The 23,134-nt window shown below is 39.4% G+C and overlaps 2 protein-coding genes across 7 annotated transcripts in view; one reads left to right on the forward strand and one right to left on the reverse strand.

Moving 5' to 3' along the window:
- Positions 1–21,760, reverse strand: part of DYNC2I1 (dynein 2 intermediate chain 1) — a 39,806-nt gene extending 18,046 nt beyond the window's left edge. Inside the window, exons 1-11 of one of the 4 annotated variants that reach the window (XM_054190141.1) lie at positions 21,137–21,760; positions 18,694–18,776; positions 15,677–17,923; positions 12,406–12,459; positions 10,421–10,853; positions 9,752–9,804; positions 8,830–9,153; positions 7,093–7,151; positions 5,482–5,542; positions 1,580–1,657; positions 156–351 (exon numbers count right to left, since the gene is read on the reverse strand). In XM_054190141.1, coding sequence (XP_054046116.1) covers positions 156–351; positions 1,580–1,657; positions 5,482–5,542; positions 7,093–7,151; positions 8,830–9,153; positions 9,752–9,804; positions 10,421–10,853; positions 12,406–12,459; positions 15,677–16,114 — 1,696 coding nt within the window. In that variant the 5' untranslated portion in view covers positions 16,115–17,923; positions 18,694–18,776; positions 21,137–21,760. Of the gene's footprint in view, positions 1–155; positions 352–1,579; positions 1,658–5,481; positions 5,543–7,092; positions 7,152–8,829; positions 9,154–9,751; positions 9,805–10,420; positions 10,854–12,405; positions 12,460–15,676; positions 17,924–18,693 lie in introns of all 4 variants that reach the window. The other 3 variants (XM_054190145.1, XM_054190144.1, XM_054190142.1) reach the window with 3 other exon arrangements.
- Positions 21,761–21,808: 48 nt separating this feature from the next.
- The window catches only part of ESYT2 (extended synaptotagmin 2), a 91,265-nt gene continuing 89,939 nt past the window's right edge, over positions 21,809–23,134 (forward strand). For all 3 annotated transcript variants that reach the window (XM_054190146.1, XM_054190147.1, XM_054190148.1), the window contains exon 1: positions 21,809–22,318. In XM_054190146.1, the coding sequence (XP_054046121.1) occupies positions 21,962–22,318 (357 nt within the window). In that variant the 5' untranslated portion in view covers positions 21,809–21,961. The remainder of the gene's footprint in view (positions 22,319–23,134) is intronic.

Raw genomic sequence — 23,134 nt, forward strand, 5'->3', positions numbered from 1 at the left:
AAAGTTACAGTACTTACCCACAAACCTAAGTGACTCATCCAGAGGACCAGATTTCTGCCTCAAGGCAGACTTCTAGAAAAAGTGGCCTGTTTACTCTGAAGTTGTATGTGCTACTCATACATTTAATAAAAAAAGACTGGTATCTAGTCACATACCAATGATTGGCTCCTTTTTTACATTTTCAATTTTCTTTGGCAACGAAGTACAAATTCTATCATTTTCTGCACTAATTGCTCTTTGAATTTCTTCAATTTCTGATGTTCTGGAAAACGGAATCTCCCTTAGGTTTTCTTCTGCATCTTTTTCTTCACCACTTTTGTCTTCATCATCATCAAAATCATCTTCATAATCCTTTAAAAGTAACAGGACTTTCAATAACAAATAAACATGGATTACAGATGTATTTTTCAAGATCTTTTTTAAGAAACTATAAAATACTGTCAAAATAAAAATAAAATTCTCATACAGATGGCTATAAATCCTCTGACTGAAAAACATTTTAAAATAACTCTTTGATAGAAAGAAAGTGGCACATCTTGATTGTGTGGTAATTTTAATCAAGAGAAGATAATTCCACAGTGTTTTTCTTCAGTGCTCAAAATTGATTCCTTTTTGGTTTTTCTAAATATCCTAAAGTAGGAACTATATGTTTAGTGAATTATGTTATCTTTAAAGAAAGAAAATGACAGATTCAGTAGCATAAATACTTCATAGATGTATAAAGTTGTTTATTTGATAGTTTTAATTCAAGCTGCCCTTCAATGGCAGGCTCAAATTTACCTAACTACCACACTATCTGTTTGCAAGTCCATGCACAAGGCTCATACGTTAATAATTATCTTAATTAAGACAATTCATCTTATAATGATCTATATCATTAGATATAGAAATAATCACCTAACACAAATCATATGAACAAGTCTTAAATGTGCTCATTTCTCTCCACTGAATTGCAAAGGGCTACTACAGTAAACAGCTCAACAGCTTCTAATGTAAGTGGAGATGAATTCTAGTTACGCTGAACAAAGACGAAGCTGGTTCAGCCACCAATGAAAGTACATTCAACACTCTCTTGCTGAGAGCAAACAGCTCTGGCACAAGAGAGCTAAAAGTAAGAGTGTTCAATTAAACAAATTAGTGGACTGATGTGTGTCAATACTTTTTTCATGCTATTTTTGCAATGAAAAACTATGAGGCTTTTTTTTCCTCCTGAAATTGATTATTTGCTCCCATTATTTAAAAGATTCAGCATTTTTCACAGAAAATAATTTCAAAATAATTTCAATGTCAATAAATGAAATTCAGGAAGACAGAAAGAGCATCTTGTGAAGACTTCAACTGAAAAGTAAAGGTTTGTTCCCAACCCCTGATGAAAACTAAGTAAATACATAGCAGAGAGTTTCTACATAACATTTTAATTACTATTATCTACTGTTAGCCAGGTTAAGGTCACTGTCACCAGAAAAGAATAAGTAAAAGCCATGTAATATTCTGTAATTTTTATTTCTGCGAATAAAGTTAATCACTGTTTTGCTACATGAGAATTACTTCAAAAGGACAATTGTATGCTTACACTTACTTCAAAATCATCTTCATAATTTGCTGAAAAGTTATCAAATCCCGTGTCTGAATTATAGATATGTGTATCTGTCATTTCCTAAACAAGAAAAATAAATTAAATTGTTAAATAATCTTACAAAAAATTTAAATCTTTATCTGCCAAATCTTAACATAAATATAGATGAATGTTCTTCTCAGGTATTTCTACATTTTCAAGGAAATGTACAACAAATTCTGTTTAGAAATATGAATAAGTGTATTAACAAGTGATAATTATTGACTTAAAATAGTAATACAGGAAGACAAAACAAAACTCAACCCTATTTTGGGAAAACCAACTGTTTTCTCACCAGTATTTTTACTAGGAAATACATAAAAACTGCTATGTTGCCTACAATTTCAATAGTGTACAGTAGCTCTTATGATGGTGTAACAACATAAGACTGTTCTACTTTTTTGAGAATTACAGAAAATTATCCCTATACCTAAGTTATACTGGAGGACTCAATCTGTTAATAAAATAGTGCAGATGTTGGAACCAGGAAAGCAGATACATGGATACAACAGGAAAATAAGATATTTTTATGCATAAATAATTTTGTTAACTTTGAATCCTCTACTGTATTTACATGGAATAATATTGATGGCATCCCTGAAATAACTTGAAAAAATTGCCTTTCTCTAGCTTATTGAACTTGATTAAAATAATGCCATTTAATTACGCCAACGCGTACCCCAAACAAACATAAAACTTAAAAGAACACACACGGATCTATCCAATCGTTAGCTAGGCTTTGCCTTCAATAGCCTCTTCAAAGTCACAGACTAAATTATCCACATGTAAGGGATTTTAACAGATTTCAAAATGGAAATAAAAGCGAGGTTTTATGAAAATTATCTAGCATAACAGCACACCTATTACCTACTTCCATATTTACAACCAAAGGATAGCAGCTGTCTGTCAAACTCCAAATTAGGCACACTTTTGATCCTTTCACAACTCTTGAAGAGATAGAGCCACCTAGTTTTCACAGAATGTAGTACTTGGAAAAGTATTAAGGACATTATACCACAGTAAACAGCTTCTCTGGATACCTTACTTTTCAGAGTCATCAGACTCCTAGAACTAGGACTACAGTACTTCAGTTTTTCTGGTTGTGGCCTTTTGTCATTTCTCAGATCCATCTTTGGATCAAGAATATGTTGTATTAGTCAGGTTGTCCATTTGGGCAGAACTGGACAAAATCAGCCAAAATTTCCCCAATTTGTTCTGCCTGCAAGGTTGCAGGTACCCAGCAGTAACTAATGCATACAGGTGGTTTTTTTAAGTCCTTATTCCACTTAGTCAAAGACACATGTAATAATACACCCATAAAGATTGTTATAGTCTTTAGTACCTTACTATAATAATCTCTGAATATGCCTATAGATTAATAACACATAGATGTTTATAATATTGCATCTGTTACACATTTAGTTTTTACACACTAAAAACCTCCACCTGTCAGCAGCTGTCAAATCTTACCGTCCTCATAGGAACCTCCTACATTCCCATAGGAAATCAGAATCATCCTATCACAGCTAGGTCCCTACTTTAAACAGTACATGAAGAATACATTGTCAATACAAAGCAGGATTAGGAAATCATGCTGGAATACCTAGATGACTGTGGTATTTGGAATAACAAATATATGAAGAAATTCAATAGCATAAAGTTCAAACCCATGGAATTTGATTTAATTATCCCTGTTGAGTCAGGTCTTAAGTAGAGATCTCATCCTCCTAGATCGCCTCCTATTGCCAATGAAGACAGAGAAGATTATGGAAAAGCAGACCAAATATAAAAGGAGTGAAGTGCCTATTTCTCTCCACAAACTACAAAGGAAATTTAAGGAAATTCACGTCCTCACCATGGACAATTCATGCCCCTAAAGGTGAGCTGAATCTGGACCTTAAAGATTAGAATGGATGCCAGCTGCTACCTGGAACCTCAGCTGCTGGAAACATTAGAGGAAGAGAACCGTTTGAACACATTAGTTGATCCAGGATGACTGTTGGCCACAGCAGTAAGAGCTGTGCAGATTAAAAGTAAGAACATATCAGAAAGCTGCTTCTTTCAGGAACAGATAAGTATTTATGTCATGTACAGTATTACACAAGGCACTGATGAAAATTCACATTCAGTGCTGTGTTCAACTCTGGTCACTCGTATTCAAGAAAAATTAATGCAAATTGAAAGAAAGAGACAGCTGCTAGAATGATGAGAGGAACGATGAATTTGGCTTGCATAGGTCAGCAAAATTAAGTCAGAGAAGAGATAAACACACTTTCTATAAGCTCATTAGTGGAAGAATCATAGAATTATAGAATTGCCTGGGTTGGAAGGGACCTTTCCGATCACCTAGTCCAACCATCAACCTAACTCTGACAAAAACCATCACTAAACCATATCTCTAAGCACTACATCTACCCGTCTTTTAAATACCTCCTGGGATGGTGCCTCAACCACTTCCCTGGGCAGCCTGTTCCAATGCTTAACAACCCTTTCAGTGTAAAGATTTTTCCAAATATCCAGTCTAAACCTGCCCTACCACAACTTGGGGACGTTTCCTCTTGTCCTATCACCTATCACTTGGGAGAAGAGACCAACCCCGACCTCGCTACAACCTCCTTTGAGGGAGTTGTACAGAGCGATAAGGTCTCCCCTCAGCCTCCTTTTCTCCAGGCTGAACAACCCCAGCTCCCTCAGCTGCTCCTCATAAGACTTATTCTCCAGATCCCTCACCAGCTTCGTTGACCTTCTCTGGACGCCCTCCAGCACCTCAATGTCTCTCCTGTAGTGAGGGCCCCAAAACTGGACACAGTACTCGAGGTGGGACCTCACCAGTGCCGAGTACAGGAGGACGACCACTGCCCTAGTCCTACTCACCACACTGTTCCTGATACAGGCCAGGATGCTGTTGGCCTTCTTGGCCACCTAGGCACCCTGAAAAAGTACTTGAGCTAAATGCTTGTGCTAAAGCAAGAATAATGGAAATGTATTGGAAATCAGAAGAAAAGAGTAATAGAGGTCTTAGAACATCTTTGAAAGAGAAGTGTTTCTGGCATGAAAACAGCCAGGTTTTAATACAAGTTAGTATGGTTTTGAACGATATGTGGCTGAAATATATATATATGAACGATATATGGCTGCCCAGAACATGAGAATATGGAAAACGATGTCTTCATTAGGTACTACTACTTTTTCCTAGATTAGGACCATAATCCTACAACATTCTAAGACAGAATTTAGATTTTGGGGGATCGTTACAAACGACTGAAAATATGACAAAATATTTTAGAACTTTTTATGGTAAAGTTAGGCTGTATCTGCACAGACCGGTCCAAACAAACCCAGGTCTTTACGGCTTGCGGTTCAGACTTGCTGAAAACTTGGTTCTGTCTGCACCTGTCCACTTAAACATATAAAAACACTTTCCTCTTTCTTATGGCAACTGTTTTAAGAAACATATATGAATTTCATTGCTAACTGCATTGTACTTGTTTTACAGTACATATTATTTGCCTATGTCAGCTGTTTATAGAAAGAAATAATATCCTTTAGGTATGTGTATACGATTTGTAGATCATTTGTATTACACATCTAAGCTCTTCCCACTTACTGAGAATTATTTTTTTAAGCATAGAACATACTGAAATACAGGTCAATAGATGGCTACCTTCAATGCTTAGAAAATTTATACAGAACAAATCAGTTTTCTAATGCTGTATCCAGAAAGAGAGGTTGGGAGATACCTGAAGACCAATATACATAAATCTTATCTTATCTTAGAATGGCATTATATTAAAATATGTATTGTAATTGTTATTAATCCCAAGAAAAACGCAACATTCTAAGTTCCAAAACCAAAATAGTTTTACCTCTTTTCTTGTGTCTCTTTCCTCTTTTTCAATGAGTCTTTCTTTATCACCTACAATCTTTCTGAAAAAAATAACATAATTTCTATTGATTAACTCAGAAGAAAGCACTATTTCTGTTTTGGTTTTCTTTTCTGTTTGTTTTTTGTGTTGTTGTTTTAGAAAAAATAGGTCTTTTTTCCTGAAAAGGAAAAAATAGTTGAAAATTTGCAACAAATTGAAATATTTATACAAATACTTTGATAGATCTCTATTTATGATACAAAATAACAATGAGACAGACAAGTGATTAATCAACTAAAACCTGCAAAAACCTCGTCCAAATGTAATGCCTATAATTGATCAAAATGAAAGAAAAAGTAAGGAGGAAAAAGTGTATTAAACCCACACATCCATTAGTTGGATTAATGTCTGCAGCTAACTGGAGATCAACATCAGATTGGTGAAGTGTGCTCTAAAGCTATCTGAATTGTGGATTGACATTCAAACCTGGTCTTTCATTCAGGGATTTTATTTATGAGGACAATACAATCAGGGTCAGAGAGCAGGAGAAAATCACCAACCAGCTCTACTCCTTTACAATCTATTTGATTATTTTATAAGTAGAGTATCAGACTTCAAGAAAAGAATGTTCTGACTCCTTAAGTAAGAGGGTGTTCATATATACTGCTGCTGGGACTGACAAACATAAGAAAAAGCAACAATATAAATAAAAATCTGGTTTGATCCTCTCATAACAAATCAGAATGATTCAATGTTGACAGTGCTTAAGCCTGAACTAGGGGTTTGGGACAGTGATCTGTCCTGTGCTTAAGAAACAGTAGTAACACTTGACCAATAATGGTAGTGACTTCACTGAGTCTGTCAGCGTCCCCAGAAGGCAACATGCCAGTCTTCTATTTAGCTAGGCAGCTAAACTAGGGTTTACGAATGAGAATTGTGGCTGACAATATATTTGGACAGCAATACTTCAGAAAGTTGTATAGGAATTTCACACGGCTGAAGCATTAAAGAATGAAAAGAGAACTAAAATATATAGAGAGAACTTCTGTAAGATTTTATATTTGCTAGTAATAAAACTTAGAAATACCATCCTGAAATTTTACTGATCCTACTGAGGATGACCTGGATCTTTCCATTTCACATACAATGGTAAACTCGCTACATATATCTAATGCTTTAGATACCATCCAGAGTAGGAACTAAGTAGAGATATTCAAAGTAAAATATACCATATAAGGGAGTCCTATATAGTTCATCATGAACCTCACATGTGTCCACGTGCCTGCATAGTGAATTTCCAGGTGGTACAGTACAGCATTTCTGTTTCTCAAATTACGTGCTCAGATTAATATACATGTAGTTTGCAAAGACTGCAGAGTATGTCTTGCATAATAAATGGAATACAAATACATACATTTTTATATGAATCCTCTTAGAGGCAAAACAGACTTTTTTTTTTTAATTGCTATAGTATCGTACAAAGGACCTATGAAAAAAAATTATATTCACCCTAGATGTTTGACATCAAGAATTCATGCTTATTGTTTTGGTGGTGACTGAATCTTAGTAGATAACACACCGTATACATGTACTTTAAATCTCTGAGTTTACCTTGCACGTTGATGGCTCATTTCTTCTTGAATCCTCTCTTCTTTTTTGTATTCACTGTTCTGTAAAAGAAGTCACAACATTCATGTCTCAGAAATGCTGGGATAAAATATGCATATGAACCTGTATTAGTAGTAGTAATATTAAACAATAAGAAAGGTTTCTAATGAATTATTTCAATTATACATACTATTTTTTAATGAGTAATTGTTTGTAGGAAGTTCTGTGTATGAACTAACATCAGAATAATCTCCTCCTTACAGATATGGTAAGCAAAGAAAATAAACACCCATAAAAGATATGCTATACACACAATATGAGCTTCTCCTGATAATATTAAATACTCAGGAGTGAAATTTGGCTACATCCCCTTCTGCAATGCATTTCAGAAAGGAAAGAATAAGGGTTCTTGAGTCTACTCCTTTGCTTAACCAAACCTTATAATGCTTTACCAGAGTAAATTCTGGCTTTTTCATAGGAAAGCTTCACACTACTATGTTACTCTGGGCCCAGTGTATACTCCTTAAAGTGTGAGCCCAGAGCACTTTCCTAAACAACTCTCTGGCATGCCTGAAAAACTGTTAGGGACTAGGGGCTGACCTCAGTAGGCTGTGGCCAGCAGGTTTCGAAGGATGAGATTTTAACAGTAAGAACTGTAACAATTCACACCACTTGGACCCGGAGACAGAGAACAGTCTCTGGCACTTTTAATCCCCAGTACAGGGACTTGACTTGTAAATTCTGTATTATGAAGGTTGCCTAAGTTTGGAAATGCATTCAATAGGTTGTTTAAGATAAAGGTGCTTTTCTCTATCCATGAACATCAGAAAAAAAACCCCGTAACTCTGAGACAGAAGCATCAGCATCAGTGTGTATATTCTATATCAGCTACTTAAGTAAATTTCCAAGGAAGTCAAACCTTGAGCAAGCTCCTGAAAGACTTCTGAATTGCAGAAAGTCAGTTATAGGAATCACTTGTGGTGGACCCCTACACTGAAGATGCCTAGTATTTTCACTAGCAAATATATTTCTGAACTTTTCTTTGAGAAGCTTGTACATCTTCACTCTTTATGCAGCAGAAGAAACTATCCTAGACCATCTGAATGGTTCCATGTTCCATAAAACTTAACTGATTTTAAGAGTTACTATATATTTCTTCACTGCTTCTTGTAGAATGAGTATTATAAAAACCAGTAAAAAATGTCAAAGTTTTGATTAAGTGTCTAGGATACAACATCATGCTCTGTATTACAAACACAAAAGATGGCTTCAGAAGTAGAGGCAAAAAAAATAAATATAAGCGATCTATACTCATGTGCCTTCTTGTGAGTTAGATAACCATGCTCCCTTTACAGGCAACATGGAAAATAGCTGTTATTAAAATCATATTTTTTTTTCTATAAAGGCAACCAATACATTTTAATGGACCTCTAGCCTAAACTTACATCTACTTCAAAGTGTTAGCAAAAATTTCAAAAGTCATAGCAATAAAGAATTTTATGAATAAAAGGCATTTCTAACATATAGACAAGTTTCTACTTTAAATTTCATGGAAGAAATCAGCTCTGGGTTAGGATACTTAAATGCAGATGTAGTATTTTAATCTACCACTTCAGCCTCAAATTTCAGAAAATGTTGACTTACGATCCTATTATTTTTATTATTTACCTTATCAATTATGATATATCAACAATTAAAGCAAGCTATAAGGTAATGTTTTAAAGTGTTAACAAAACTAACCCTTAGATCACGCTTCTTTCTTTCATTTTCTCTACTTTTTCGTCTCTCAGTAGCTTCTGCTCGTTGCTCTTCTCTGTCTCCATGGGAAGATCCCTCTTTACATCTCTTTGATTTATGTTTTTCTTCCTCTTCCTTTTCATAACGTTTATGACTTCTCTCTTTTGAGAGCCTCTCTTTTGCTGGCCCAACAGAATATTCTTTTTTTTCTCTGTGTCTTCTTTCTCCCTCTTTATCCAACTCTTGATCTTTCTGTAACTTGTGTACACGTTCACCTTCAACTTTGTAGGCTAAATATTTGTCAATGCTCTTTTTAGGATCGATATCCTGGAAAGAGGAAAAATAACATTAAAGAGCTGGAAGGCTCTCCAAGACCATTTTATCTTCACAAATCTATCCAATTTTCACCATTAGAATGATGGATTTGTAAGTACCTAATCTCTTTCTGTCATGTGTATCTTCCAGCCATTTTTTTTTAAATTCCTTATGATGGCAGGTTTCAAGTTATCATATCACTTGAGATTCTGATATTTCTTCTGGGACATGGTGTACATTGCTACAGAAAATTCTATGGATTATGGATTCTTCACACAAAAATTTAATTCTTTGTTTACTAGGTGGTCTAACATAAAATGGGATGTGTATTTACCAAAATCCTTGTCATAAAGCAGATGTAGTTGTACAAAAATAAATCAATGTTTGCTACGCTATTTTACTTTTACTTTAAAAGAAGAATGAAGTATGTCCTTAAAATAGAAAGGCTTGGATATATTTTGTTGTCATGTGTTTTGTACACTTGTGAGGACCTTACTATCTATGCATCTCTTGGATTTTTTGGGAACTGGAGTCTGATCCAGTTTCTTCATTATTCTACAATTTTATCTTATTCCATTATGAAACACTTCATTCCTTTCCCTTCCTTTACCTTCTTTTCTGTATGTCTTCTTTCTCGCTCTTCACTTCTTGTTTTCTCCTCCTCTAGAAAATATATGTATAAATTAATGAAAAAAATTATTATATTCAAACTCTGTACATAATTAACTCTAGCACATAGAAAATAGTATTTCAGTGATGTGGGTTTTCTAAAATATAAAAGCTTTCTAGATAAAACGTTCTGGTTAAATTCTCTCTCCAAAGCTGGTTACTCCTTTTTGTATGTTGGACTCTATGATCTCAAAGGTCCTTTCCAACCATGAAGATTCTATGATTCTATGAATCGCTCTTCTTGATTGTCTTGTATGATGGCAAGAGTAATGACACATGCTAACTTCAGCAAACACCCTGCAACTCGGGGATTTAAATGGATCACTCAATACAGAATGTCTAGGCAGGAAGGTACTTATTCTCTTCAAGTCAAGTGACCAAAAAGAAACAAACAGTGACATTCACCCTCTCTTCAGAGGAATGGAAATGAGCAACAAAATTTTTGAAAGCACCAAAATAAAACTAGATTACGACAAGATTCTGCAAAGATACATGTTTCAATACGTACTCACACCTGCCTGTCTTTATCCTCTCTGCACATATAGGGTATGGTTTCAGAGTATTTCCATCTAAATATTTCAAAGTACAACAGCAACCCAAAACAACTTACCCAAACGATGCCTGCTTTCTCTTCTTCTGTGATGTTCTTTATCTCTTCCTTCAGACGACTTCAGATTATTTTGTCTATCTATTTGCTTTATCTCATGCCTTTTATGCTTTTTGTCTCGTTCTCTACTGCTCTCCCTGTCTTTATCTTTTGGTACACGGTATCTTTCCTTCTCCAAACTTGACTCTCGAAGCTTATCTTTGTATCTCTCTCGGTGTCCTTCTCTCTGGTGCTCTTTTTCCCTTTCTCTCTCTCTCATTTTATCCCTGTCTCTTTCACCAGATTTAAATCTCTCTCTCTCTCTCATTCTTTCCTTGCTCTTCCCTCTGTCTTTCCGTTCATGTTTATGAAAGTCTGTGTCATGAAGAGACTTTTCTTTCTGCAGTTTCTTTTCTCTGTGCTTTTCGTCTTCATTTTGACTATCTGGCTGTGATGCCTGAAATGATAAAAAAAAATTAAAATTTTATTATTATAATTCAGCAATCTATTTAGATATAGTATATTAATGTAGAAAAATAAAATTGGATTGCTAACTATGAATTTAATTGCCCAAACTGTATTAAAATGCAGATATATTTCTCAGCTTACTTTGTAAAATTGCTAACATTATGTCTGTACTTATTGTAAAAAGAACCAACAAATAAAATAGCAATAAGCTGCATTTTCAATGTATTTGAAAAAAATTTGGTAAAAAAAGAAAATTTACAGTGGAACTGTGCATTCTGTTTAGAGCTAGGTTGCAAAATTAACTAAGCATCTTAAAGCTGTTAGCTCATGGAGACAGAAACTGTGCCACCTTGTAAAATGTGACAGATATAAAAAATAATAATAGATAACTGGGCATCCTGCAGCTGCCATTGGAATAGAAGCTTAGCTTTTACTTGAACGGAAAACAGCATGTAAAGACTGAAAAAAAGTTTTTGGCCTAGATCCCTTGAGGATGCAACTACTCATATATTTTTCTAAAGTCATAAGAGATTATATTTTAACCTTCCTGAAACAAGTGGCACAACTCCCACTGATTTCACTATATCCACCATTTCAGCTATTTACTCAATGCAGAACAAACAGAACTTGCTTTTATTATAGTCAATGAGTAAAGTGAATTAAACTTTATCCATCTGTTTCACAGAAAAGAAAGTCCAACCACACCACTTCTGTTGGAATTAAAGCATTTCAACTCAAATTTGTTAGCTTTAGCCCACATGGAAGTAGTGGAAATGTTACTGAATGTCTAAAAAATACAAAGCACTTATACCATAGCTCTGATGTAATTGGGAGCTAGGTAATAGAAAGCTAGGTAATAGGTGAACAGTAGGATGCTTTAGTTTATCAAAGGACTAATGAAGATCTGCACAAAACATAGAAAAGAAGACACATACTGGAAAACAGCTTTTAAAAAAATATACCGCAAAACTAGTATGAATATCAGTGGTGTTACTGACTGGAGCCTGAATGCCTATTTGACCAGTGAATAATGTAATTAACCAGTTTAAAAGCGCATGACAAACATGACAGATGGTGATAACAAATGCAATCATAATATACACGTAGGAAACTTACTAAGTATACATAAAGCAGAGCCGTAACTTGGATTTGGGTGGGCAGCAAAGCGGACCCCATTGTGTGCTGTGTCATTACCACAACAATGGTATTTTTTCCATTTTACCTCATGAAGAAACCTGTATAGTAATTATATATGACTTGTGTAGCTAGAAACAGTTGAGTGGGCCAGCCTCCGGACACACTTGGGACTAGACAGATTCCAGAACAGTCAGTTGTAGCAAGAAATTTAACAGCTACACATTAAGGATCCATACTGTTTGTATTCAGTAATGCTACCAAAAAGCCTTGAAGAGCTATTATAGGTCTACAAGGCAGACTGGCTAGTAGAACAAGCAGCCAAGCCTCTATGTTTAGACTGCTAATAAATTCCCTTGCTGTAAAGTAACTTAACATCAAAAATAATAGAAATAAAATAAAATTACCCTAAGATGTTTCCTAAGTTCTTCTGATTTCCAAGTATCTTCTCTGGTTCTTCTCTAGAATAGAAAAGACAGCAAAAGACTGAGCGATCAAACTGCTCACTTAAAGAATAGTTTTCAAAGGAAAGGATCAAGGCATGTGTGGCAAGTACTACTGAGTTTTGTCATGTAAACATTGATTTGATTTAGCCTTAACGCGTATACTTACAGTTTACCTGATGTGACTGGACCTGGAAGCCTGAAGCTCATTTCAAGTGAACCAAGGAAGCTTCTGGTTTAGTAATTGCACGCATCTCAAAAAATGTTGGCTCTATTTTTCAATCAACTGTCACTTAATATTTTAAAATGGTTCAGACTACCTGTGTAAGGTGACTGCCATATGAAATATTTGTATGTAGCACTGAAGAAAAAAGTAAAAGGATCATGCAAATAATCAGAGTACATATGGACACTGTTTCACTAGACTTCTCCCTAGTTAAATAGGTTGTGTTTCTTCTGTCCTCATTTGCAGAGTTACTGCCCTTAACTACTTGGCTAAACTAAAAAAATCATATTGTTTGAGATCACTAATCTATTGAATATTTTTAACTAGTTCGTGGAAGGATGAGGACTATATTCAAAATGACATGGCCAGGCTACATTTATTCTCAAATTTAGACTTGGTAAAAGTTACTGAAGTTTAACAAAATAACTGCTGATAAATATCTGAATGATGAGATGCACTGGTGGAAGAAAATAAACATACAGAGCCCAATTTTTGCTAATTCATTATACTGAAGCAGCATTTTAGTAGTATATTTTAATTTTTTAATTATTCTACATGAAAAGATTCTTTTGTTTTCAAACTCAGATTTGATAGAAGATTGTAGTGGACTGGTAAACTTCATCTAAAGTCAATGAGAAGTACGAAGAAAGGAGCCTTTGTAACCAAATGAAAGTATCCTTTAAGTTTTATTTTCTTCTGATCCTTAAAAAAGGCAAAGAAAAAATAACAAATATTTACTCCTGCAGAAAGTCAGATGAGAAAGTAAAACCAAAATGGATCATTTTCTTGAGTGAAGTTTTTAACAAAACCTATGAAACCCAACTGAACTTGCGTGAGGGCAAGCTGGAAGGAAAGATATGGATGGGAAGAGAACAGTGGGCCGTATTACAGTCTCAAACAGTAACCTATTTAAAATCCCAAATCAATATTAGTATGTTTTGGCTTTAGACAATATTTAGGTACATATCAGCAAACAAAGAAAGAATGCTAATGATGTTAATAGCCTAAAAACAACATAACCAATAGGCAATATCAGATAAGGTAGTTTGAGATTTATTTCAAAGCTGAGGCAAAAAGCATGCAGCAAACATTTAGAGATGATTCTCTGGAGCCCAAAAAGGCATGTCTGCCACTTTTCTGGGGTCTGCAGTTTTCATGTCCCTACCATCACAAGAATATATGGCGATTTTCCACTTAATTTTCTGCTTTTGCAGGAGACTAACAAACAAATAGAAAAAGAGAGATCTTTTATAAAGCTTAAAGAAACTTAATACCTTTGAGGCCACTGCCCCTCTGTAACTAGAAGAATCATTGTGCACACAAAAAGAAATGTTTAAAACAAACTTGAAAGGGATTTATTGAAGTTTCTCACCTGTCTGCTAATTTAGAAGTCCTTATATACTAACTTAAATCCAGATTAAGATTAGTTATTTAAACCACACTGGGGTTTAACTTAATTCTTCCACATGAGAGCATGGGGAGCTCATCAGCTGACAAAAAATGGCACAGATTTACTGAACTCAAAAAGCGCTATGAAAATTTTTAACATGTAAGAATCTGTCCTTTAAACTAAACAACAAAGTTAGCAGAGCTCATGAAGTTAGCAGAACAAGATACCTTGCTACTTTAGATAAACTCTTCAAGACAGATCAAGAGGGGTTTCTTCACTCACAATGCAGAAAGATTGGAATTTTTCAGAACTTAACATTATTAAGTTAACTAAGCGAAGAACTCAGTTAACTATGATTCTAAAGAAAAAGAATCAGAAAAACAGTAAAATGTCTGTAGTCTTTAAGCCAGAGAAAAGTACTTTATTTTTTACATGTAAATATTTATCTTTCTTATTTCCAATATGAGTTGCCTATTGAAGAGCCCTCAAACAAGTAAGCAGCACAAGTGATAGACTTGATTTGATGGCAAAGAAACAGCAAAATGAGGCTTTCTCATACAGTGTGGCTGTTGGTAAATCTGCCTCAGGGTCTTTGGCAGTCTTATACCAACACAATTTTTTGATCCAAGTTTAACTTCCTATCACAATTCACTAACTCGCCTCTTTTCAGTAAAGAGGTTACTGATGTACCACAGTTACCAAAATATCTGAACTAAGGTTTTTAGAGTGGTCCTACTATTTCACATACACTGCCCTGCCACTCTCTCTCCTACTCTATTTTCTGTTCAGCATGACCACCACAAATCAATTAGCTGTAAAATCCCAAATCATACAACGGTAATAAAAATTATTTGATACTTCTGCTTTTTCAAGTGAATATGTAACATGAATAATTGATGCTAGCATGTCCACGTGTTTTTGTTTCCTTTATTTTGGAACTCTAGACACTTTTCGTACTTTAACGCTATCATGCAAAAGTTATGTCACTTCCTAAAGAACTAAAACACAAAAATTGTAAGTTACAGGAGTATCAATTATTAAATATACTTTGTCTACAATCTGAAACATTAACAGCTTTGGATATTTTCATAAACCACCCATCCTCTTCTGCAGAAAGGTCGATGGCTGATACAGCCTCATCCTTCTGCTAGAGGAATAAGGACTTGGTTACTACCGCTACTTGGGTGAGAGCTACACTGGCGTGCTGACAAAGCAAGGAGACTTGAATGGTCCCAGGAGGGCCACGGGGGTTCTCAGCGCCAGCAGAAGAAACACTAGGGCTGTTTTCTGCCTTTTCCCCTCAGATTCCCCGGCTCATTCCTCGCCAGGGGACACGAGCTGCGGCAGCGAGACGCGGCGGGGTGAGGGGATGGCTCTGGCAGGCACCAAGGCACCTAAGGCACAAAGCGCCGGGAGCAGGGGCAGGCCGAGCAGAAGAACAAGCCAGGCCGGGTGGGGCGGCGGCCGTCCCCCGCCGCCCCCTCAGGGTCTTCCTGGAGCGGGGGAAGGGGCGAGGCGGCGCGGCCCCTCGCGCGGTGCCCGCAGCAGCCGGGCCTGGGCGGCTCCGGCAGGTTCGCACGGCTGCCCAGAGCCCCGACCGCTCCCCAGCGGCCTCTCACCTTGTCACCCTCCATGGCGGGGGTGAGGCGGGCGCCGCGTCCCGCCGCCGCCACCGGCCGCCTCCGAGCGGGCAGGAAACAGCGGCCGCTGCGTCCGGGCCTGCCTAGCAACAGGCGGCCAGGGGGAGGCAGCCGATGGGCCGAGCCATGGATGCGCACCGCGGCCCGCCGCCAGGACGGGCGGATGCTGCTGCCGCAGGGGATTGTGGGAAAGGGAGAGGCCGCCCAGCGGGAAGGTGGAGGAAGGAGTCTCTCATGGCGTAGCTCACTGTCCTGCAGGATGGTGGCTGGGCACGTCCAGCCCTTTCTTAGGGAGAAGCGGCGGTCTGGGATGCCTGCCTGGCTGCGGGAAGGTTTTCCTCCTGGAGCCGGTGCCCAGCTGGATTCCTTCAGGTGGCGGGGGCGGCCCGGGGAGGGCTCGGCCTCGCCCCGCTCCATCCCGTGAGGAGGGGACGGGGCGCTCACCTGGCGGCCTCCAAAGCACCGTCGCTCTCCACTACCCGGCTTTTATAGGTTAAGGATACCGTGAAACCATTCCTAATCGTAGCTGATCTACTTTTAGTAAAGTCATACACGACTGCCGTGGAAAAAAAATATGTTAGAGTAAGTCTTAACTTAATCTGACGTTTACCCAGATGTTAGGTAGATGCAGGTATGAAGAACTCCTGTAGAAATCAAAATAATATTTCTACAGTAGCAAATACCGGAGCTGATTTCTGCAACAAAGAGCAAGCGGCCACTTACCCAACACATGTGAAACGAACGTTGTCATAAGCAATGACTGCCTGCAGGAAAGGCGTGTGCTATTTTCACAGCAAATATTTACAACCTATTAACATGCTGTGCCATTTGAAAGACCAGGTGAAAATTCCTCTAGGCACTTTTAACTTTATTGCCCGTTTTTTCCTTTTTAGGAGTAAAAAAAAAAAGTTAATATGTAACTTACCGCTAATACTCATTACTAAGGGTTGTAGAAAACTTGACTACTGAGAAAAAAAATACAATCAAAGAGGGATTTTTGCATGTGAGAAACATTCTTTTTGTAGTTCAACAGCAAGTCAGTCACACTGACTTCAAAGACATAAAATTTAACCCGTTATACTTGGCCTTAAATAGTCAGTTGACAAATACGTACAAGGCCTTGATATAGTTGCCTCCTATTCATGCTTCCAGAATAATTTAAAAATGCTGTAAAAGTTGCCTCACTGTCCGGACTATGAAATATTTTCCTTTATCATGTAGCAGAAAACCAAAGGGAAATTAAGCAAGCAACTGGGGGCAGGGGGGAAACCTTGATATTTTATTTTAAAAGAAAAGACAACAAACACAACAAAACACCATTAACCGTAAGTATGACCTTTAAGGGCTAAATTACATCCACTAAATATAAGCATCTATGGATACTAAACTATTTATAAACATCATTATGAATTATTTAGCTGTCTTTGGCAGAGTAATAATAATCTATGAGCATTTTATATCTTCTTCCTTGAACAAATAAAAAAACACTTACAAGCCATCTTGGATTAACTCAAAGAGCTCTTTAGCCAAAGTGGTGACTGTTATAAACACATGGAACTAGGTATCTGCTTGATAAAGGATACCCTACCAAAATGCTGTCCTATGTATAGAGCCTGAAGGACAAAAACTACCTCCAAGTACTCGAATTTAATTTTGTTTTTAACAACAATATAGCAAATACATATCACTAAAACTAGCAACTGTGACAGTGATACCAAAGACTGGACAGAAGAAAAAGCTTTTTTTCAGGTTCTGGTCCTACCATCTACTCTTGGAATATGCGTATGTATTTGTTACCAAAAAAATCCCCTCTGTTTTGGCTGCCAATAGCTTTTTCTTACCCCTATTAGAGTATACTAGTCAAGCAGCTTTATAGCATGAGAAAAATTACAGATGTGGGAAGGCACCACTAGAGGGTTTGGAAAGATCTTTTCAAGCCTTAAAGCCAGGGATCAAACTGAGGTTTAACTGCTACACAAGAACACAAGCTGGAATAACCCCTTTGGAATAACAGAACTGAAATCTGTGCACGTTTAAGTGTTTCCACCATATATTAAAATAAACTACAGTTTCTCACTAATGTAGTTGAAAAAAATGAATATATCAGTAGTTTTACTGATTTTATAAAAACAGGTGTTAGAATTGTGTGTTAGTCAGTCCTCTGGGTTCATAAATAGAAACAGCAAAAATGTGGATCTCTGAAGCACCTTTAGTTTTGAACTGTAACTTGTAAGAATCCCATCAGGGGAAGAAAAAAAAAATGGAAATTGTGATTATTGTGAAAACTTATTAAGAAACACATTTCAGTTGAAAGTATTTCTGTCTTCAGGAAAAATAAATATCTGAGGATCTTATAATGAGAGTACAATTTACGCATTCAGTGAAACTGGAGCCAGACTGGGTGATACCAGGGATCGGACATGTATGGTTTTGTTCCAAACAACCGAAACTCTGCACACTAAACAGGTATGGTAGGTCTTCTGACTTTTCTTTGTGCTATGTATTAGATAATTTGCAGCAGGCAGAAAATATTTGTGCTATATACTAGATAATCTGAAGCAGGTTGAGACAGCTGGATAAAATCAAACACAGAAGTAGTGAGTAATCCATCATGAGAATTTACTAGGATGAAACTGCATGTAAACTATGTTTCCATTCATAATTGCAAAATTTTTAGGAGAAAAACTCCTGAATAAACATTCTCAGATTTCTATTCAATAAAAATTTGTATTCAATAGTTAAAAACCTGTAAACAGAAGCATTAGACTGCAAGAATGCTGTTGGGTAAAATAGGGTATAATATCAAATATTGTCCTTCAGGAAGGTTAACTGTTACTGAAAATGGTCAAGAAGAAACACTTAAAAGAAGTCGGGCAAACAGACCTTCTTTTTCACCATATAAACTGTTTTTTTCCAATTTTTCCCATCCTCAAAGACCCAGATGTATGAATAAGAACTTTTGGGAAGTTATTCTGAAGAATAGTGCTGGTACTTACTGTAAAAAAGCATCATGGCAAACTGATGTGATGCAAAGTCAAGATAAACATAGGATGATGATGCTTTGACTCCAGTGGAAGCTCTTGAGTTTGGAAAAGCAAAAAAGGAATCCAATAAAAAGGAGGAACAAACACATATGGCTAAGAATGGGTAAAAGCAATATTGCAAGCAAAAAGTATTAATTAAAATTCTAAAAAGGCAACAGACCTACAAAGCAGGATATAAAAAGAATAAATATTATCTAAATGAGATAAATATAATCAGCTCTGTAACTGATACAATTCATTATAGGATACTTAAGGAAAAGTCAGTGATCTCTGTGCCCTGAGTATCTTCAAGAGTTCGTGATACACTGAAGACTGCTATTGTAAGTATTAAAAAAATAGGATCAAGAAATACGTGAATTAACAATGACAAGATTCTCAAGCAAATTATTAAACAATTTATAAGCACCAGAAAGATTAGAATAAACAAATAACTTGTGTTTATCCAGAACACTTTATGAAAAACTTTGTAACAGAGTAACTGACCCTAATTTATCCCCTAGCAGCAGAGTTTCTATCTTGATTTTACCACGACTCTTTTGTCCCTATTATAATAATGGGTATGCTAATTTCATACCACCCAGTTCTCCATCAAAATACTGTGTGGGGCCAAGTCAGTTATCTACAGAAGTTCTAAGAAGTCAGTGGTTACCTCTTTATCATAACTTTCTATTGATGTTACAGATAAATGCTATCAAATTAATGCTACCAGATCTTGCTTCTGTTTTCCTGTTTGATTGGCACAGTATCACCCACATTTAGTTCTGGTTAATCAAACTTCCATATCAACTAATCAATGCCAGGCTTTCAGGCCTACAATTATGTTTGTCATCCTAAATGCTACTACAAGATTGGTTTTTTTCTGCTGTCCTTCTCCAGTGTATTAATACTGACTGTACAGGGTACTCCTCTACAAATTCTATATCCAGCTCATTTGTAGAATATGCTCAGAGACATGCAGGAGAGCAGAATAAGATGCAGCATATGTTAGTTGGCAAACATCATGTTAATTCAATAACCTTTTTTCTCGTTTTGAATTTTCATTTTGGTTTGTGATACAGTTGTATTCTGCTTCAGATACTCTGAAGCCAGATAGGGAAGTAAAATGGAGCAACGGAATCCAAGACTGAGAACAAAGGGATTGAAAAAATGAGAAAATATTAATAGTATTGGTTGTAATGGAGGGAGCCAACACACAATATGGCCATTTGTACTAGGTGTTACTGAAACTCGTGAGTGAGGAGTTCACATGAAAGTCTATATAAGCAAACTAAGTAATTAGAAGAGGAATGCAATAAATGCAAAAAATCACTCACATTTACTGTAGTTTGATATTGGTAGCCAAAGGGATCACAGAGTCATACTTAATACCCCCGGTTTTAGGTAATGAGCCTTTATAGGGTCTTGTGCTGCCCTTCAGTCCCCTCGCTGTTACAGCCTGTAGGTTTTGGGTTCTCTAGAAGTCAAGTCCCAAAGTAAGTAATTGTCATTTCAAAGCTTGGATTACCAAACAGCTGTAAATCTTTGATTTTGTTATTCCTTCTGGTATCATTTGATCATTTTGAATTTTCATCCTGACTAGCCTCATTAGACAGGTGGAGAACATACACTGTCAGTGGTAAAGAGGGAGTAAAAAAGAGCAGCATGAGTCTATGGCCAGAATGTGTTTTTGCTTAGAGTGGTCCATCGTGTCCAATTGCAGGCATAGAGGGAATTTGGAAAGATGATACAACAGAACAGCACATTCAGTTGCCAAGATATGGATTATTTTTCCAATTCTGCTGTGCAGCACTGAGAAAACAACTTTTCCTTTTGCGCCCCTGCCTTTCTGAATTTCCATTTCTCTGGATAATTGAGATGAGGTCGTTTTCACTGTTTGAGGAAATGAACCTTATGCAGCTTTCTATTTGACTGTTTGTATGTGTTTTCATACCTTCTCAGCCTGTTGGCTAAATTTATTCTCCCTTTGCCCCTGCCTGCAAATACTAGTCTCATGAAGTCCTAAAAATTTTGTGAAAGCTGACAGCTGAAGAGAGGAGAAAGGACCCTCATTCCCACTAAGCGAAAGGTTGTCTATTTAAAGGCAGAAAACCTTCTGGTAAATGCTGAGTTTAATCAGCAAGTGCTTCCCAGCAAACTGATGGGCAACACAGCTAAGGACAAGCAACAGCTGCCCCTTATGACAGAGGTGTTTACATTAAAATTATTGAAAAGATAAAGGAATGGCAGGAGGAATGATATGGGAACGAGGTGTGACTGTGATAAAGGGATACAGGACACAAGCCTGTAAAAAAATCAGTTTAGTTCCAGAGATCGGGGCTAGTGTAATCCCCAGGATGGTGGGTGCCAGCCTGAGCACTGCTGTGCATTGACAAGATGGGGGAGAAGCCAGCGTTACCTGAGAATGTGCGAGCAAAGCTTCGGGACACACCTGCTGCCACTAAGGAGCGGGGCGACCGGCCTCAGCTTCCTCCCATCAGTCGGTCCTTAAATAACATCCCTCGATAAAGAACAAAGACACACACCAAGCTTGTTACGGAGGTGTGTAAGGGGCAGGAACCACCGAACCGCGTATGTGGCTGAGAGAGGGGGGAGGCAGCGCGTTGTGCCCATGATGGAGCACACACCGACATGCCCGCTGTCCCTAACGCCCCAGCCAGCGGGTCCTGCTTGCCGCACCGCGCTCCCCTCGCTCCGGCAAGGCCCGGCAGCCACGGCCGGTGCCCGTCACGGGCGGGCGGTTGGGCCGGCTGCTCCCAAGCGAAGGCGGACGGGTGGGTCCGAGGCGACGATCTTCTCCTGGCCTGGATCCCGTCGCGCAGGGCGAGCCCGCGCTTCCTAGAGCAGGCCTGGAGGGGAAGGATGAGAGTCACGCCGGCTCGGGCCCCGTAGAGGGGAGGGGGCCGCGGGAGGCCCGGCTGCCCGGGACGGGAGGACCGGTCGGGCAGAGCGGCGGGCCGGGCGCCCATCGCGACGGCCGGGGAGGAGGCGCCTCCCGGGCACGGCCCAGCCCGGCCCGCCGCCGCGGCCGTTTGGGCCGTGCCTCCCCGAACCCGGAAGCGGGCGGCGGTTGGTGTCGGTGCGCGGCGAGCGGGGCCGGGCGCAGGATGCGAGGCGCCGCCGCCGCCCTGCCCCCCTGCCCGCTCGCAGCCAGCGCCCGAGGAGGAGGAGGAGCAGCGGGAGGAGCGGCAGCAGCAGTAGGAACCGCCGCCGCCGCGGTAGCATGAGCGGGGCCGCGGCTAAGCAGTCCCCCGGCGCGGGGTCCGCCACCGATCCCGCCGCCGCCGAGAAGACTGCGGCTGGGGAGTCGGTGCCGGAGCCGCCGCCGTCGCTGCTGAGCGTGGACGTGACGGGTTTGGTGTCGCAGTTTGCGAGGAGCTTCGTGCTGATCTTCCCCGTGTATGTGCTGGGCTACCTGGGACTGAGCTTCAGCTGGGTTCTCATCGCCCTGTGCGGGCTCTTCTGGATCCGCCGGCACCGCGGCGGCAAGACCTCCCGCCTGGGCCGGGCGCTCGCCTTCCTGGAGGACGAGGAGGAGGCGGTGCGGCTCAGCGTCTCCTCCGCCGATCTGCCTGCCTGGGTGAGTGGCCAACACCCTTCGGCGCTTCCGAGCGAGCACCCGCGCCCGGCGGGCAGCGGCCCGTCACCTCCCCGGGACCTGCCTGTCGCCCACCCCTCTCCACGAGCTGCGGGGGACGAGGTTGGCTGCAGGCCGGAGCGCCGGAGCCGGCCCGGCGGCAGGGAGAGGGGTGAGGAGGCGGCATCTCCCGTGCCCCTGGGCGACTCGTCCCGCTTTGCCAGCCCCTGTGGAGACTCGGCGTCCGGCGGCGGGAGCGGCGTTGCCGAAGGCGGGCGGGCAGAGGGACCCTCCCTCCGCCGGGGTGGCCTGTCCCCGCCGCGGCCACCCGGTCCCGTTAGCGGCGGCGGCCGCCGCGGCCGTGTGGTGACAGCCCCGTGGCGCTGCCCGGCAGCGCCGAACCCGTCATGGCCGAGGTTTCCCTCACAGAAATAAACTTTACCTCAGGGTTGGGTTTTTTTTTCCCCTCAGGTGCCAGTGACACACACGTCTTGGATGTAGCGAGGTCCCCACAGCGCAGATTTTACCACTTGGGCAGGAGCCTTTTCTTAAAAAGTTGAGAGTAGAGGCAGGCAAAGTCGGTATCTTAATGGTTTTATGGTGTTTAGTAAAGCGTTACTTAGTAGGAAGTGACGGACAAATGAGGTGGTGTTTCTGGCTGGTTTCAGGGTTGTGACGTGGGGACTAAGGTAAAGGGGCTTTGGTGGCCGTGTTTGTGCATCACCGTGGTTGGTTTTAAAAGGCTTTCTTTGAAAGTGGAGTCTTCCCTTGAAAGCTTCAGGCTCTCTAATAAGTCGTCAGAACTATCACTTCTATTTT

Source organism: Rissa tridactyla, chromosome 2, assembly GCF_028500815.1.
Source record: "Rissa tridactyla isolate bRisTri1 chromosome 2, bRisTri1.patW.cur.20221130, whole genome shotgun sequence".
In the NCBI taxonomy this organism is placed as follows: Eukaryota; Metazoa; Chordata; class Aves; order Charadriiformes; family Laridae; genus Rissa; species Rissa tridactyla.